Source organism: Salmo salar, chromosome 04 (assembly GCF_965601325.2).
Source record: "Salmo salar chromosome 04, fSalSal1, whole genome shotgun sequence".
Classification (NCBI taxonomy): Eukaryota; Metazoa; Chordata; class Actinopteri; order Salmoniformes; family Salmonidae; genus Salmo; species Salmo salar.
The window spans coordinates 1,912,646-1,930,000 of record NC_138294.1 but is presented as its reverse complement, the minus strand read 5'-3'; the positions used below and the strand labels follow the sequence as shown (position 1 = coordinate 1,930,000).

Below are 17,355 nucleotides of genomic sequence, written 5' to 3'. Positions count from 1 at the left end.
ATAGTTCACTGGTTACCCACGTCCTCAATACCACCCTGTGTAGTTCACTGGTTACCCACGTCCTCAATACCACCCTGTATAGTTCACTGGTTACCCACGTCCTCAATACCACCCTGTGTAGTTCACTGGTTACCCACGTCCTCAATACCACCCTGTATAGTTCACTGGTTACCCACGTCCTCAATACCACCCTGTGTAGTTCACTGGTTACCCACGTCCTCAATACCACCCTGTGTAGTTCACGGGTTACCCACGTCCTCAATACCACCCTGTGTAGTTCACTGGTTACCCACGTCCTCAAAACCACCCTGTGTAGTTCACTGGTTACCCACGTCCTCAATACCACCCTGTGTAGTTCACTGGTTACCCACGTCCTCATTATCACCCTGTGTAGTTCACTGGTTACCCACGTCCTGAATACCACCCTGTGTAGTTCACTGGTTACCCACGTCCTCAATAACACCCTGTGTAGTTCACTGGTTACCCACGTCCTCAATACCACCCTGTGTAGTTCACTGGTTACCCACGTCTTCAATATCACCCTGTGTAGTTCACTGGTTACCCACGTCCTGAATACCACCCTGTGTAGTTCACTGGTTACCCACGTCCTCAATACCACCCTGTGTAGTTCACTGGTTACCCACGTCCTCAATACCACCCTGTGTAGTTCACTGGTTACCCACGTCCTCAATACCACCCTGTGTAGTTCACTGGTTACCCACGTCCTCAATACCACTCTGTGTAGTTCACTGGTTACCCACGTCCTCAATATCACCCTGTGTAGTTCACTGGTTACCCATGTCCTCAATACCACCCTGTGTAGTTCACTGGTTACCCACGTCCTGAATACCACCCTGTGTAGTTCACTGGTTACCCACGTCCTCAATACCACCCTGTGTAGTTCACTGGTTACCCACGTCCTCAATACCACCCTGTGTAGTTCACTGGTTACCCACGTCCTGAATACCACCCTGTGTAGTTCACTGGTTAACCACGTCCTCAATACCACCCTGTATAGTTCACTGGTTACCCACGTCCTGAATACCACCCTGTGTAGTTCACTGGTTACCCACGTCCTCAATACCACCCTGTGTAGTTCACTGGTTACCCACGTCCTCAATACCACCCTGTATAGTTCACTGGTTACCCACGTCCTCAATACCACCCTGTATAGTTCACTGGTTACCCACGTCCTGAATACCACCCTGTGTAGTTCACTGGTTACCCACGTCCTGAATACCACCCTGTGTAGTTCACTGGTTACCCCCGTCCTCAATACCACCCTGTATAGTTCACTGGTTACCCACGTCCTGAATACCACCCTGTGTAGTTCACTGGTTACCCACGTCCTCAATACCACCCTGTGTAGTTCACTGGTTACCCACGTCCTGAATACCACCCTGTGTAGTTCACTGGTTACCCACGTCCTCAATACCACCCTGTATAGTTCACTGGTTACCCACGTCCTCAATACCACCCTGTGTAGTTCACTGGTTACCCACGTCCTCAATACCACCCTGTATAGTTCACTGGTTACCCACGTCCTCAATACCACCCTGTGTAGTTCACTGGTTACCCACGTCCTCAATACCACCCTGTATAGTTCACTGGTTACCCACGTCCTCAATACCACCCTGTGTAGTTCACTGGTTACCCACGTCCTCAATACCACCCTGTGTAGTTCACTGGTTACCCACATCCTCAATACCACCCTGTGTAGTTCACTGATTACCCACGTCCTCAAAACCACCCTGTGTAGTTCACTGGTTACCCACGTCCTCAATACCACCCTGTGTAGTTCACTGGTTACCCACGTCCTCATTATCACCCTGTGTAGTTCACTGGTTACCCACGTCCTGAATACCACCCTGTGTAGTTCACTGGTTACCCACGTCCTCAATACCACCCTGTGTAGTTCACTGGTTACCCACGTCCTCAATACCACCCTGTGTAGTTCACTGGTTACCCACGTCCTCAATATCACCCTGTGTAGTTCACTGGTTACCCACGTCCTGAATACCACCCTGTGTAGTTCACTGGTTACCCACGTCCTCAATACCACCCTGTGTAGTTCACTGGTTACCCACGTCCTCAATACCACCCTGTGTAGTTCACTGGTTACCCACATCCTCAATACCACCCTGTGTAGTTCACTGGTTACCCACGTCCTCAATACCACCCTGTGTAGTTCACTGGTTACCCACGTCCTCAATATCACCCTGTGTAGTTCACTGGTTACCCACGTCCTGAATACCACCCTGTGTAGTTCACTGGTTACCCACGTCCTGAATACCACCCTGTGTAGTTCACTGGTTACCCACGTCCTCAATACCACCCTGTATAGTTCACTGTGCGTACCTGTGTTTGTGTGTGTGTTTACGTGTGTGTGTGTGTGTGTGTGTGTGTGTTTACCTGTGTGTGTGTGTGTGTGTGTGTGTGTGTGTGTGTGTGTGTGTGTGTGTGTGTGTGTGTGTGTGTGTGTGTTTACTCTACCTGTGAGTGTTGAATGTGTGTTTACCTGTGTGTGTGTGTTTACTCTACCTGTGAGTGTGTGTGTGTGTGTGTGTGTGTGTGTGTGTGTGTGTGTGTGTGTGTGTGTGTGTGTGTGTGTGTGTGTGTGTGTGTGTGTGTGTGTGTGTGTGTGTGTGTGTGTGTGTGTGTGTGTGTGTGTGTGTGTGTGTGTGTGTGTGTGTGTGTGTGTGTGTGTGAACCTCCCAGGTATCAGTGAGGATAATGAGGAGGAGGTACGTCGTCTGTCAACAGAGAGCAGGTTTGAGCAGACGGTCCGGAAGGCAGCCATGATGATGTTCAGGAAGTTGAACCCTGACAGGAAGGAGAAGATGGCTGTGTCTGAGATGATGGAGAACGTTGGACAGGTCAACGCTGTGCACGGTACCACACACACACACACACACACACACACACAACCTGGACACACACACACCTGTATGCACACACACTCACACACACACACACACACACACCTGGACACACACACACCTGTACGCACACACACTCACAACTGGAAACACACACACACACCTGTACGCACACACACTCACACCTGGAAACACACACACACACCTGTACACCCACACACTTGTACGCACACACACACACACACACACACACACACACACACACACACACACACACACACACACACACACACACCTGTACGCACACACACTCACACACACACACACACACACACACCTGGACACACACACACCTGTACGCACACACACTCACAACTGGAAACACACACACACACCTGTACGCACACACACTCACACCTGGAAACACACACACACACCTGTACACCCACACACTTGTACGCACACACACACACACACACACACACACACACACACACACACACACACACACACACACACACACACACACACACACACACACCTGGAAACACACACACACACACCTGGATGCACACACACACACACACTCACACCTGGACACCCACACACTTGTACGCACATACACACACCTGTACGCACACACACACACCTGGACACACACACACACACACACACACCTGGACGCACACACACACACACCTGGAAACACACACGCACACACCTGGATGCACACACACACACACACCTGTACACACACACACACACACACACCTGGATACACACACCTGGACATAGACAGACAGACACACACACACACACACTTAACGTTGAGTTCCACATTCTCAGCAGCCATGTTACTTGATCTCTGGGAACAAGTTGGAGTTGATATTTTGATGAGTTTTGCAGGAATGTTTGACTGTAATACAGTCTACAGTCTACAGACCATCTGTAGACTGTAATACAGACCATACAGACCATCTGTAGACTGTAATACAGACCATCTGTAGACTGTAATACAGACCATCTGTAGACTGTAATACAGACCATCTGTAGACTGTAATACAGACCATCTGTAGACTGTAATGCAGACCATCTGTAGACTGTAATACAGACCATCTGTAGACTGTAATGCAGACCATCTGTAGACTGTAATGCAGACCATCTGTAGACTGTAATACAGACCATCTGTAGACTGTAATACAGACCATCTGTAGACTGTAATACAGACCATCTGTAGACTGTAATACAGACCATCTGTAGACTGTAATGCAGACCATCTGTAGACTGTAATACAGACCATCTGTAGACTGTAATACAGACCATCTGTAGACTGTAATGCAGACCATCTGTAGACTGTAATGCAGACCATCTGTAGACTGTAATGCAGACCATCTGTAGACTGTAATGCAGACCATCTGTAGACTGTAATACAGACCATCTGTAGACTGTAATACAGACCATCTGTAGACTGTAATACAGACCATCTGTAGACTGTAATGCAGACCATCTGTAGACTGTAATACAGACCATCTGTAGACTGTAATACAGACCATCTGTAGACTGTAATACAGACCATCTGTAGACTGTAATGCAGACCATCTGTAGACTGTAATGCAGACCATCTGTAGACTGTAATGCAGACCATCTGTAGACTGTAATGCAGACCATCTGTAGACTGTAATACAGACCATCTGTAGACTGTAATGCAGACCATCTGTAGACTGTCTGTATTAAAAGGTCAAATGTCATGTATTTAAACTTGCTTCACATTATTATTTTCTTTAAGTGTAAGTGACTCTGTAATGTTGGCCAACAGGTGGCGCCACCACGGACCAAACCCAGAAAGTCCTGGAGAACATGGTCACTGGAGAGAGTAAGTGTGTGGGTGTTGTATTTACAAGGAGAGAGAGAAGTGAAGATTTAATGACTCATCTCTCTCTCTCTCTCCCTTTCTCTCTCTCCCTTTCCATGTTGCCCTCTACACCTCTCTCCTTTTTCCTCTCATCCCTCTTTCTATCTCCCTTTCTATCTCTTTCTCTCTCCCCTCTCCTCTCTCCTCCCTCTCCCCTGTACTCCCTCTCCTCTCTCTCCCCTCCTCCCTCTCTCTCTCTCTCCCCTCTTCCCTCTCTCCCCTCTCCTTCCTTCCTCCCCTCCTCCCTCTCTCCCCTCTCCTCCCTCTTCTCCCTCTCCTCTCTCCCCTCCTCCCTCTCTCCCCTCTCCTCCCTCTCCCCTCTCCCCCTTCTCTCTATATAGCTGGTCAGTTTGTTGACCTGGATGACTTTGTGGAAATCACGAAGAGGTATGCCCAGGGCATGGCCCCCAGCACCGGCTCGACGCAGAGACAGGACACACCCAAGACCCAGAGCCAGGGCCCTGCACAAACCTCTGGAGAGAAGGTACAGCACACACACACACACACAGAGTGAGTCACAGCACAACAGGCCTCTGGAGAGAAACTACAGCTAGTCAGCATCCTAAATGACACTACAGCTAGTCAGCATCCTAAACTACAGCTAGTCAGCATCCTAAACTACAGCTAGTCAGCATCCTAAACTACAGCTAGTCAGCATCCTAAACTACAGCTAGTCAGCATCCTAAATGACACTACAGCTAGTCAGCATCCTAAATGACACTACAGCTAGTCAGCATCCTAAATGACACTACAGCTAGTCAGCATCCTAAACTACAGCTAGTCAGCATCCTAAACTACAGCTAGTCAGCATCCTAAATGACACTACAGCTAGTCAGCATCCTAAATGACACTACAGCTAGTCAGCATCCTAAACTACAGCTAGTCAGCATCCTAAACTACAGCTAGTCAGCATCCTAAATGACACTACAGCTAGTCAGCATCCTAAATGACACTACAGCTAGTCAGCATCCTAAATGACACTACAGCTAGTCAGCATCATTAATGACACTACAGCTAGTCAGCATCCTAAATGACACTACAGCTAGTCAGCATCCTAAATGAAACTACAGCTAGTCAGCATCCTAAATGACACTACAGCTGGTCAGCATCCTAAATTACACTACAGTTAGTCAGCATCCTAAACTACAGCTAGTCAGCATCCTAAATGACACTACAGCTAGTCAGCATCATTAATGACACTACAGCTAGTCAGCATCCTAAACTACAGCTAGTCAGCATCCTAAATGAAACTACAGCTAGTCAGCATCCTAAATGACACTATAGCTAGTCAGCATCCTAAACTACAGCTAGTCAGCATCCTAAACTACAGCTAGTCAGCATCCTAAATGAAACTACAGCTAGTCAGCATCCTAAATGACACTACAGCTGGTCAGCATCCTAAATGACACTACAGCTGGTCAGCATCCTAAATGACACTACAGCTAGTCAGCATCCTAAATGACACTACAGCTAGTCAGCATCCTAAATGACACTACAGCTAGTCAGCATCCTAAATGACACTACAGCTAGTCAGCATCCTAAATGACACTACAGCTGATCAGCATCCTAAATGACACTACAGCTGGTCAGCATCCTAAATGACACTACAGCTGATCAGCATCCTAAATGACACTACAGCTAGTCAGCATCCTAAACTACAGCTAGTCAGCATCCTAAACTACTGCTAGTCAGCATCCTAAATGACACTACAGCTAGTCAGCATCCTAAATGACACTACAGCTAGTCAGCATCCTAAATGACACTACAGCTAGTCAGCATCCTTAATGACACTACAGCTAGTCAGCATCCTTAATGACACTACAGCTAGTCAGCATCCTAAATGACACTACAGCTAGTCAGCATCCTTAATGACACTACAGCTAGTCAGCATCCTAAATGACACTACAGCTAGTCAGCATCCTAAACTACAGCTAATCAGCATCCTAAATGAAACTACAGCTAGTCAGCATCCTAAATGACACTACAGCTAGTCAGCATCCTAAACTACAGCTAATCAGCATCCTAAATGACACTACAGCAAGTCAGCATCCTTAAGGACACTACAGCTAGTCAGCATCCTAAATGACACTACAGCTAGTCAGCATCCTAAACTACAGCTAATCAGCATCCTAAATGACACTACTGCTAGTCAACATCCTTAATGACACTACAGCTAGTCAGCATCCTAAATGACACTACAGCTAGTCAGCATCCTAAATGACACTACAGCTAATCAGCATCCTAAATGACACTACAGCTAGTCAGCATCCTAAATGACACTACAGCTAGTCAGCATCATTAATGACACTACAGCTAGTCAGCATCCTAAATGAAACTACAGCTAGTCAGCATCCTAAATGACACTACAGCTGGTCAGCATCCTAAATTACACTACAGTTAGTCAGCATCCTAAATGACACTACAGCTAGTCAGCATCCTAAACTACAGCTAGTCAGCATCCTTAATGACACTACAGTTAGTCAGCATCCTAAATGACACTACAGCTAGTCAGCATCCTAAACTACAGTTAGTCAGCATCCTAAACTACAGCTAGTCAGCATCCTAAATTACACTACAGCTAGTCAGCATCCTAACCTACAGCTAGTCAGCATCCTAAACAACACTACAGCTAGTCAGCATCCTAAATGACACTACAGCTGGTCAGCATCCTAAATGACACTACAGCTCGTCAGCATCCTAAATGACACTACAGCTAGTCAGCATCCTTAATGGCACTACAGCTAGTCAGCAGCCTAAATGACACTACAGCTAGTCAGCATCCTAAATGACACTACAGCTGGTCAGCATCCTAAATGACACTACAGCTGGTCAGCATCCTAAATGACACTACAGCTAGTCAGCATCCTAAATTACACTACAGCTAGTCAGCATCCTAACCTACAGCTAGTCAGCATCCTAAACAACACTACAGCTAGTCAGCATCCTAAATGACACTACAGCTAGTCAGCATCCTAAACTACAGCTAATCAGCATCCTAAATGACACTACAGCAAGTCAGCATCCTTAAGGACACTACAGCTAGTCAGCATCCTAAATGAAACTACAGCTAGTCAGCATCCTAAATGACACTACAGCTAGTCAGCATCCTAAACTACAGCTAGTCAGCATCCTAAACAACACTACAGCTAGTCAGCATCCTAAACTACAGCTAATCAGCATCCCAAATGACACTACAGCTAGTCAGCATCCTAAACTACAGCTAATCAGCATCCTAAATGACACTACAGCTAGTCAGAATCCTAAACGACACTACAGCTAGTCAGCATCCTAAATGACACTACAGCTAGTCAACATCCTTAATGACACTACAGCTAGTCAGCATCCTAAATGACACTACAGCTAGTCAGCATCCTAAATGACACAACAGCTAGTCAGCATCCTTAATGACACTACAGCTAGTCAGCATCCTTAATGACACTACAGCTAGTCAGCATCCTTAATGACACTACAGCTCGTCAGCATCATAAATGACACTAAAGCTAGTCAGCATCCTAAACTACAGCTAACCAGCATCCTAAATGACACTACAGCTAGTCAGCATCCTAAATGACACTACAGCTAGTCAGCATCCTAAATGACACTACAGCTAATCAGCATCCTAAATGACACTTCAGCTAGTCAGCATCCTAAATGACACTACAGCTAGTCAGCATCCTAAATGACACTACAGCTAGTCAGCATCCTAAATGACACTACAGCTAGTCAGCATCCTAAATGACACTACAGCTAGTCAGCATCCTAAACTACAGCTAGTCAGCATCCTAAATGACACTACAGCTAGTCAGCATCCTAAATGACACTACAGCTAGTCAGCATCCTAAATGACACTACTGCTAGTCAGCATCCTAAATGACACTACAGCTTGTCAGCATCCTAAACTACAGCTAATCAGCATCCTAAATGACACTACAGATAGTCAGCATCCTAAATGAAACTACAGCTAGTCAGCATCCTAAATGACACTACAGCTAGTCAGCATCCTAAATGACACTACAGCTAGTCAGCATCCTAAACTACAGCTAGTCAGCATCCTAAATGACACTACAGCTAGTCAGCATCCTAAATGACACTACAGCTGGTCAGCATCCTAAATGACACTACAGCTGGTCAGCATCCTAAATGACACTACAGCTAGTCAGCATCCTAAATGACACTACAGCTGGTCAGCATCCTAAATGACACTACAGCTGACCTTTTTGAGTAAAGAGGTGTGTGTGTCTGTTTGTGTACGTGCTCCTGTGTGTGTGTGTTCCTGGTGTGTGTGTGTGTGTGTGTGTGTGTGTGTGTGTGTGTGTGTTTGTACATTTGCAGAGTGGCCTGGTCCCCAAGAAGCCTCAGAAGGGAGTGTGGGGGATGGGTCGGAGTGACATGTTGATGGACACGAGACGACACTTCCTGGTAAGTATGACATCACACCCAATCAGCTAACATCTCTTAAAATATTGGTTCAAATACTCACCACTCCCTCCCTCACCCCTACTCCCCTCTTCTCCCTCCCTTCCTTCCCCATCCCTACTCCACCCTCCCTCCTCCCTCACCCCTCCCTCCCTCCTCCCTCACCCCTCCTCTCCATCTCCAGGTGTTGCAGTACCCTATCACTGCGGTCATCGAGGTGAAGGATCAGCTCATTGATTGGGCGTCTCGCGCCGGCGTGCAATGGCTGAGCACGGTGATCCCCACGCACCACGTCAACGCGCTCATCTTCTTCTTCATCATCAGTAATCTGACTGTTGACCTGTTTGCCTTCTTCATCCCACTCCTCGTCTTTTACCTCTCCTTCATCTCCATGGTGATCTGCACGCTACGCATCTTCCAGAGCAGCAAGGTACAGCTCAGCTAACATTACCCTCTCTTCTCCTTTTCTCTTCTCTTCTCACTTTAAACTCTCCTCTGATCTCTCTTCTTCTTCGTCTTCCTCCTCCTCCTCCTCCTCTCCAGGCGTGGGAGAACTTCAGTGCCCTAACAACTCTGCTGACCAGGTTTGAGCCTGGCCTGGACGTGGAGCAAGCAGAGTCTAACTTTGGCTGGAACAATCTAGAACCCTACCTCTACTTCCTGATATCTGTGTTCTTCATCATCTTCTCCTTCCCCGTCGCTGATAAAGGTGTGTGTGTGTGTGTGTAGTGTGTGTGTCTATAAGAGGCTAACCAGTGTTTCTGTGTTATAGGATGGATCCCCTGCTCGGAGCTCTCCACGGTAGCCATCTTGTTCACGGTGGTCAGCTACAAGAGCCTGAGTCCCTCGGGCGCCACTTACGCCAAACGGGCGCTTATCACTGAGGTCAGACACAGGCCAAATGGCACCCTATTCCCTATATAGTGCACTACTTTAGACCAGGGCCCTATTCCCTATATAATGCACTACTTTAGACCAGAGTCCTATTCCCTATACAGTGCACTACTTTAGACCAGAGCCCTATTCCCTATATAGTGCACTACTTTAGACCAGAGACCATATATATATATATTATAATACATATTACTGCTGGTCCTATGTGTGGTTCTGTCTGTAGGTATATATATATTATAATACATATTACTGTTGGTCCTATGTGTGGTTCTGTCTGTAGGTATATATATATATATATATAATATATATATATATTATAATACATATTACTGCTGGTCCTATGTGTGGTTCTGTCTGTAGGTATATATATATATAATACATATTACTGCTGGTCCTATGTGTGGTTCTGTCTGTAGGTGGCGACGTCTTTGTGTTCTCTGACCAGTCTCCTGCCCCAGAGTGCTGTTCTGCTGAGGATGCTGAGCCACACTTTCACTACCCTGCCACTAGGGGAGTCAGTGGTGATGAAGATCAGTCTGCCCTGCCTGCTAGACCTCTACCTGTACTACCTGTTCTTCAGGTCAGTACCTCTACCTCTACTACCTGTTCTACAGGTCAGTACCTCTACCTCTACTACCTGTTCTACAGGTCAGTACCTCTACCTGTACTACCTGTTCTACAGGTCAGTACCTCTACCTCTACTTCCTGTTCTACAGGTCAGTACCTCTACCTCTACTACCTGTTCTACAGGTCAGTACCTCTACCTCTACTACCTGTTCTACAGGTCAGTACCTCTACCCGCTACTACCTATTCTTCAGGTCAGTACCTCTACCTCTACTTCCTGTTCTTCAGGTCAGTACCTCTACCTCTACTACCTGTTCTACAGGTCAGTACCTCTACCTCTACCTCTACTACCTGTTCTACAGGTCAGTACCTCTACCTCTACTACCTGTTCTACAGGTCAGTACCTCTACCTCTACTACCTGTTCTACAGGTCAGTACCTCTACCTCTACTACCTGTTCTACAGGTCAGTACCTCTACCTCTACTTCCTGTTCTACAGGTCAGTACCTCTACCTCTACTACCTGTTCTACAGGTCAGTACCTCTACCTCTACTACCTGTTCTACAGGTCAGTACCTCTACCTCTACTACCTGTTCTACAGGTCAGTACCTCTACCTCTACTACCTGTTCTACAGGTCAGTACCTCTACCTCTACTACCTGTTCTACAGGTCAGTACCTCTACCTCTACTACCTGTTCTACAGGTCAGTACCTCTACCTCTACTACCTGTTCTACAGGTCAGTACCTCTACCTCTACTACCTGTTCTACAGGTCAGTACCTCTACCTCTACTACCTGTTCTACAGGTCAGTACCTCTACCTCTACTTACCTGTTCTACAGGTCAGTACCTCTACCTCTACTACCTGTTCTACAGGTCAGTACCTCTACCTCTACTACCTGTTCTACAGGTCAGTACCTCTACCTCTACTACCTGTTCTACAGGTCAGTACCTCTACCTCTACTACCTGTTCTACAGGTCAGTACCTCTACCTCTACTACCTGTTCTACAGGTCAGTACCTCTACCTCTACTTACCTGTTCTACAGGTCAGTACCTCTACCTCTACCTCTACTACCTGTTCTACAGGTCAGTACCTCTACCTCTACTACCTGTTCTACAGGTCAGTACCTCTACCTCTACTACCTGTTCTACAGGTCAGTACCTCTACCTCTACTACCTGTTCTACAGGTCAGTACCTCTACCTCTACTATCCTGTTCTACAGGTCAGTACCTCTACCTCTACTACCTGTTCTACAGGTCAGTACCTCTACCTCTACTACCTGTTCTACAGGTCAGTACCTCTACCTCTACTACCTGTTCTACAGGTCAGTACCTCTACCTCTACTACCTGTTCTACAGGTCAGTACCTCTACCTCTACCTCTACTACCTGTTCTACAGGTCAGTACCTCTACCTCTACTATCCTGTTCTACAGGTCAGTACCTCTACCTCTACTACCTGTTCTACAGGTCAGTACCTCTACCTCTACTACCTGTTCTACAGGTCAGTACCTCTACCTCTACTACCTGTTCTACAGGTCAGTACCTCTACCTCTACTACCTGTTCTACAGGTCAGTACCTCTACCTCTACTACCTGTTCTACAGGTCAGTACCTCTACCTCTACTACCTGTTCTACAGGTCAGTACCTCTACCTCTACTACCTGTTCTACAGGTCAGTACCTCTACCTCTACTACCTGTTCTACAGGTCAGTACCTCTACCTCTACTACCTGTTCTACAGGTCAGTACCTCTACCTCTACTACCTGTTCTACAGGTCAGTACCTCTACCTCTACCTCTACTACCTGTTCTACAGGTCAGTACCTCTACCTCTACTACCTGTTCTACAGGTCAGTACCTCTACCTCTACTACCTGTTCTACAGGTCAGTACCTCTACCTCTACTACCTGTTCTACAGGTCAGTACCTCTACCTCTACTACCTGTTCTACAGGTCAGTACCTCTACCTCTACTATCCTGTTCTACAGGTCAGTACCTCTACCTCTACCCTGGTCTACTACCTCAGTTCTACAGGTCAGTACCTCTACCTCTACTACCTGTTCTACAGGTCAGTACCTCTACCTCTACTACCTGTTCTACAGGTCAGTACCTCTACCTCTACCTCTACTACCTGTTCTACAGGTCAGTACCTCTACCTCTACTACCTGTTCTACAGGTCAGTACCTCTACCTCTACTTACCTGTTCTACAGGTCAGTACCTCTACCTCTACCTCTACTACCTGTTCTACAGGTCAGTACCTCTACCTCTACTACCTGTTCTACAGGTCAGTACCTCTACCTCTACTACCTGTTCTACAGGTCAGTACCTCTACCTCTACTACCTGTTCTACAGGTCAGTACCTCTACCTCTACTACCTGTTCTACAGGTCAGTACCTCTACCTCTACTACCTGTTCTACAGGTCAGTACCTCTACCTCTACTACCTGTTCTACAGGTCAGTACCTCTACCTCTACTACCTGTTCTACAGGTCAGTACCTCTACCTCTACTACCTGTTCTACAGGTCAGTACCTCTACCTCTACCTCTACTACCTGTTCTACAGGTCAGTACCTCTACCTCTACTACCTGTTCTACAGGTCAGTACCTCTACCTCTACTACCTGTTCTACAGGTCAGTACCTCTACCTCTACTACCTGTTCTACAGGTCAGTACCTCTACCTCTACTACCTGTTCTACAGGTCAGTACCTCTACCTCTACTACCTGTTCTACAGGTCAGTACCTCTACCTCTACCTCTACTACCTGTTCTACAGGTCAGTACCTCTACCTCTACTACCTGTTCTACAGGTCAGTACCTCTACCTCTACTACCTGTTCTACAGGTCAGTACCTCTACCTCTACTACCTGTTCTACAGGTCAGTACCTCTACCTCTACTACCTGTTCTACAGGTCAGTACCTCTACCTCTACTACCTGTTCTACAGGTCAGTACCTCTACCTCTACTACCTGTTCTACAGGTCAGTACCTCTACCTCTACTACCTGTTCTACAGGTCAGTACCTCTACCTCTACTACCTGTTCTACAGGTCAGTACCTCTACCTCTACTACCTGTTCTACAGGTCAGTACCTCTACCTCTACTACCTGTTCTACAGGTCAGTACCTCTACCTCTACTACCTGTTCTACAGGTCAGTCTACCTCTACTCCTGTTCTCAGGTCAGTACCTCTACTCACTCCTGTTCTACAGGTCAGTACCTCTACCTCTACTATCCTGTTCTACAGGTCAGTACCTCTACCTCTACTACCTGTTCTACAGGTCAGTACCTCTACCTCTACTACCTGTTCTACAGGTCAGTACCTCTACCTCTACTACCTGTTCTACAGGTCAGTACCTCTACCTCTACTACCTGTTCTACAGGTCAGTACCTCTACCTCTACTACCTGTTCTACAGGTCAGTACCTCTACCTCTACTACCTGTTCTACAGGTCAGTACCTCTACCTCTACTACCTGTTCTACAGGTCAGTACCTCTACCTCTACTACCTGTTCTACAGGTCAGTACCTCTACCTCTACTACCTGTTCTTCAGGTCAGTACCTCTACCTCTACTACCTGTTCTACAGGTCAGTACCTCTACCTCTACTACCTGTTCTACAGGTCAGTACCTCTACCTCTACCTCTACTACCTGTTCTACAGGTCAGTACCTCTACCTCTACTACCTGTTCTACAGGTCAGTACCTCTACCTCTACTACCTGTTCTACAGGTCAGTACCTCTACCTCTACTACCTGTTCTACAGGTCAGTACCTCTACCTCTACTACCTGTTCTACAGGTCAGTACCTCTACCTCTACTTCCTGTTCTACAGGTCAGTACCTCTACCTCTACTACCTGTTCTACAGGTCAGTACCTCTACCTCTACTACCTGTTCTACAGGTCAGTACCTCTACCTCTACTACCTGTTCTACAGGTCAGTACCTCTACCTCTACCTCTACTACCTGTTCTACAGGTCAGTACCTCTACCTCTACTACCTGTTCTACAGGTCAGTACCTCTACCTCTACTACCTGTTCTACAGGTCAGTACCTCTACCTCTACTACCTGTTCTACAGGTCAGTACCTCTACCTCTACTACCTGTTCTACAGGTCAGTACCTCTACCTCTACTACCTGTTCTACAGGTCAGTACCTCTACCTCTACTACCTGTTCTACAGGTCAGTACCTCTACCTCTACTACCTGTTCTACAGGTCAGTACCTCTACCTCTACTACCTGTTCTACAGGTCAGTACCTCTACCTCTACTACCTGTTCTACAGGTCAGTACCTCTACCTCTACTTCCTGTTCTACAGGTCAGTACCTCTACCTCTACCTGTACTACCTGTTCTACAGGTCAGTACCTCTACCTCTACTACCTGTTCTACAGGTCAGTACCTCTACCTCTACTACCTGTTCTACAGGTCAGTACCTCTACCTCTACTACCTGTTCTACAGGTCAGTACCTCTACCTCTACTACCTGTTCTACAGGTCAGTACCTCTACCTCTACTACCTGTTCTACAGGTCAGTACCTCTACCTCTACCTCTACTACCTGTTCTACAGGTCAGTACCTCTACCTCTACTACCTGTTCTACAGGTCAGTACCTCTACCTCTACTACCTGTTCTACAGGTCAGTACCTCTACCTCTACTACCTGTTCTACAGGTCAGTACCTCTACCTCTACTACCTGTTCTACAGGTCAGTACCTCTACCTCTACTACCTGTTCTACAGGTCAGTACCTCTACCTCTACTACCTGTTCTACAGGTCAGTACCTCTACCTCTACTACCTGTTCTACAGGTCAGTACCTCTACCTCTACTACCTGTTCTACAGGTCAGTACCTCTACCTCTACTACCTGTTCTACAGGTCAGTACCTCTACCTCTACTACCTGTTCTACAGGTCAGTACCTCTACCTCTACTACCTGTTCTACAGGTCAGTACCTCTACCTCTACTACCTGTTCTACAGGTCAGTACCTCTACCTCTACTACCTGTTCTACAGGTCAGTACCTCTACCTCTACTACCTGTTCTACAGGTCAGTACCTCTACCTCTACCTCTACTACCTGTTCTACAGGTCAGTACCTCTACCTCTACTACCTGTTCTACAGGTCAGTACCTCTACCTCTACTACCTGTTCTACAGGTCAGTACCTCTACCTCTACTTACCTGTTCTACAGGTCAGTACCTCTACCTCTACTACCTGTTCTACAGGTCAGTACCTCTACCTCTACTACCTGTTCTACAGGTCAGTACCTCTACCTCTACTACCTGTTCTACAGGTCAGTACCTCTACCTCTACTACCTGTTCTACAGGTCAGTACCTCTACCTCTACTACCTGTTCTACAGGTCAGTACCTCTACCTCTACTACCTGTTCTACAGGTCAGTACCTCTACCTCTACTACCTGTTCTACAGGTCAGTACCTCTACCTCTACTACCTGTTCTACAGGTCAGTACCTCTACCTCTACCTATCCTGTTCTACAGGTCAGTACCTCTACCTCTACTACCTGTTCTACAGGTCAGTACCTCTACCTCTACTACCTGTTCTACAGGTCAGTACCTCTACCTCTACTACCTGTTCTACAGGTCAGTACCTCTACCTCTACTACCTGTTCTACAGGTCAGTACCTCTACCTCTACTACCTGTTCTACAGGTCAGTACCTCTACCTCTACTACCTGTTCTACAGGTCAGTACCTCTACCTCTACTACCTGTTCTACAGGTCAGTACCTCTACCTCTACTTCCTGTTCTACAGGTCAGTACCTCTACCTCTACTACCTGTTCTACAGGTCAGTACCTCTACCTCTACTACCTGTTCTACAGGTCAGTACCTCTACCTCTACTACCTGTTCTACAGGTCAGTACCTCTACCTCTACCTCTACTACCTGTTCTACAGGTCAGTACCTCTACCTCTACTACCTGTTCTACAGGTCAGTACCTCTACCTCTACTACCTGTTCTACAGGTCAGTACCTCTACCTCTACTACCTGTTCTACAGGTCAGTACCTCTACCTCTACTACCTGTTCTACAGGTCAGTACCTCTACCTCTACTACCTGTTCTACAGGTCAGTACCTCTACCTCTACTTCCTGTTCTACAGGTCAGTACCTCTACCTCTACCTCTACTACCTGTTCTACAGGTCAGTACCTCTACCTCTACTACCTGTTCTACAGGTCAGTACCTCTACCTCTACTCCTGTTCTACAGGTCAGTACCTCTACCTCTACTACCTGTTCTACAGGTCAGTACCTCTACCTCTACTACCTGTTCTACAGGTCAGTACCTCTACCTCTACTACCTGTTCTACAGGTCAGTACCTCTACCTCTACTACCTGTTCTACAGGTCAGTACCTCTACCTCTACTACCTGTTCTACAGGTCAGTACCTCTACCTCTACTACCTGTTCTACAGGTCAGTACCTCTACCTCTACTACCTGTTCTACAGGTCAGTACCTCTACCTCTACTTCCTGTTCTACAGGTCAGTACCTCTACCTCTACTACCTGTTCTACAGGTCAGTACCTCTACCTCTACTACCTGTTCTACAGGTCAGTACCTCTACCTCTACTACCTGTTCTACAGGTCAGTACCTCTACCTCTACTACCTGTTCTACAGGTCAGTACCTCTACCTCTACTTCCTGTTCTACAGGTCAGTACCTCTACCTCTACTTCCTGTTCTTCCTGTTCTTGCT

The 17,355-nt window shown here is 46.9% G+C and overlaps 1 protein-coding gene across 1 annotated transcript in view; it reads left to right on the top strand.

The window, feature by feature from the left end:
• The window catches only part of LOC106594199 (wolframin), a 52,439-nt gene that overhangs the window by 19,976 nt on the left and 15,108 nt on the right, over window positions 1–17,355 (top strand). Inside the window, exons 5-12 of the mRNA XM_082973984.1 lie at window positions 2,719–2,892; window positions 4,696–4,752; window positions 5,133–5,275; window positions 9,124–9,210; window positions 9,392–9,637; window positions 9,751–9,916; window positions 9,980–10,092; window positions 10,518–10,681. Of these exons, the coding sequence (XP_082830110.1) occupies window positions 2,719–2,892; window positions 4,696–4,752; window positions 5,133–5,275; window positions 9,124–9,210; window positions 9,392–9,637; window positions 9,751–9,916; window positions 9,980–10,092; window positions 10,518–10,681 (1,150 nt within the window). The remainder of the gene's footprint in view (window positions 1–2,718; window positions 2,893–4,695; window positions 4,753–5,132; window positions 5,276–9,123; window positions 9,211–9,391; window positions 9,638–9,750; window positions 9,917–9,979; window positions 10,093–10,517; window positions 10,682–17,355) is intronic.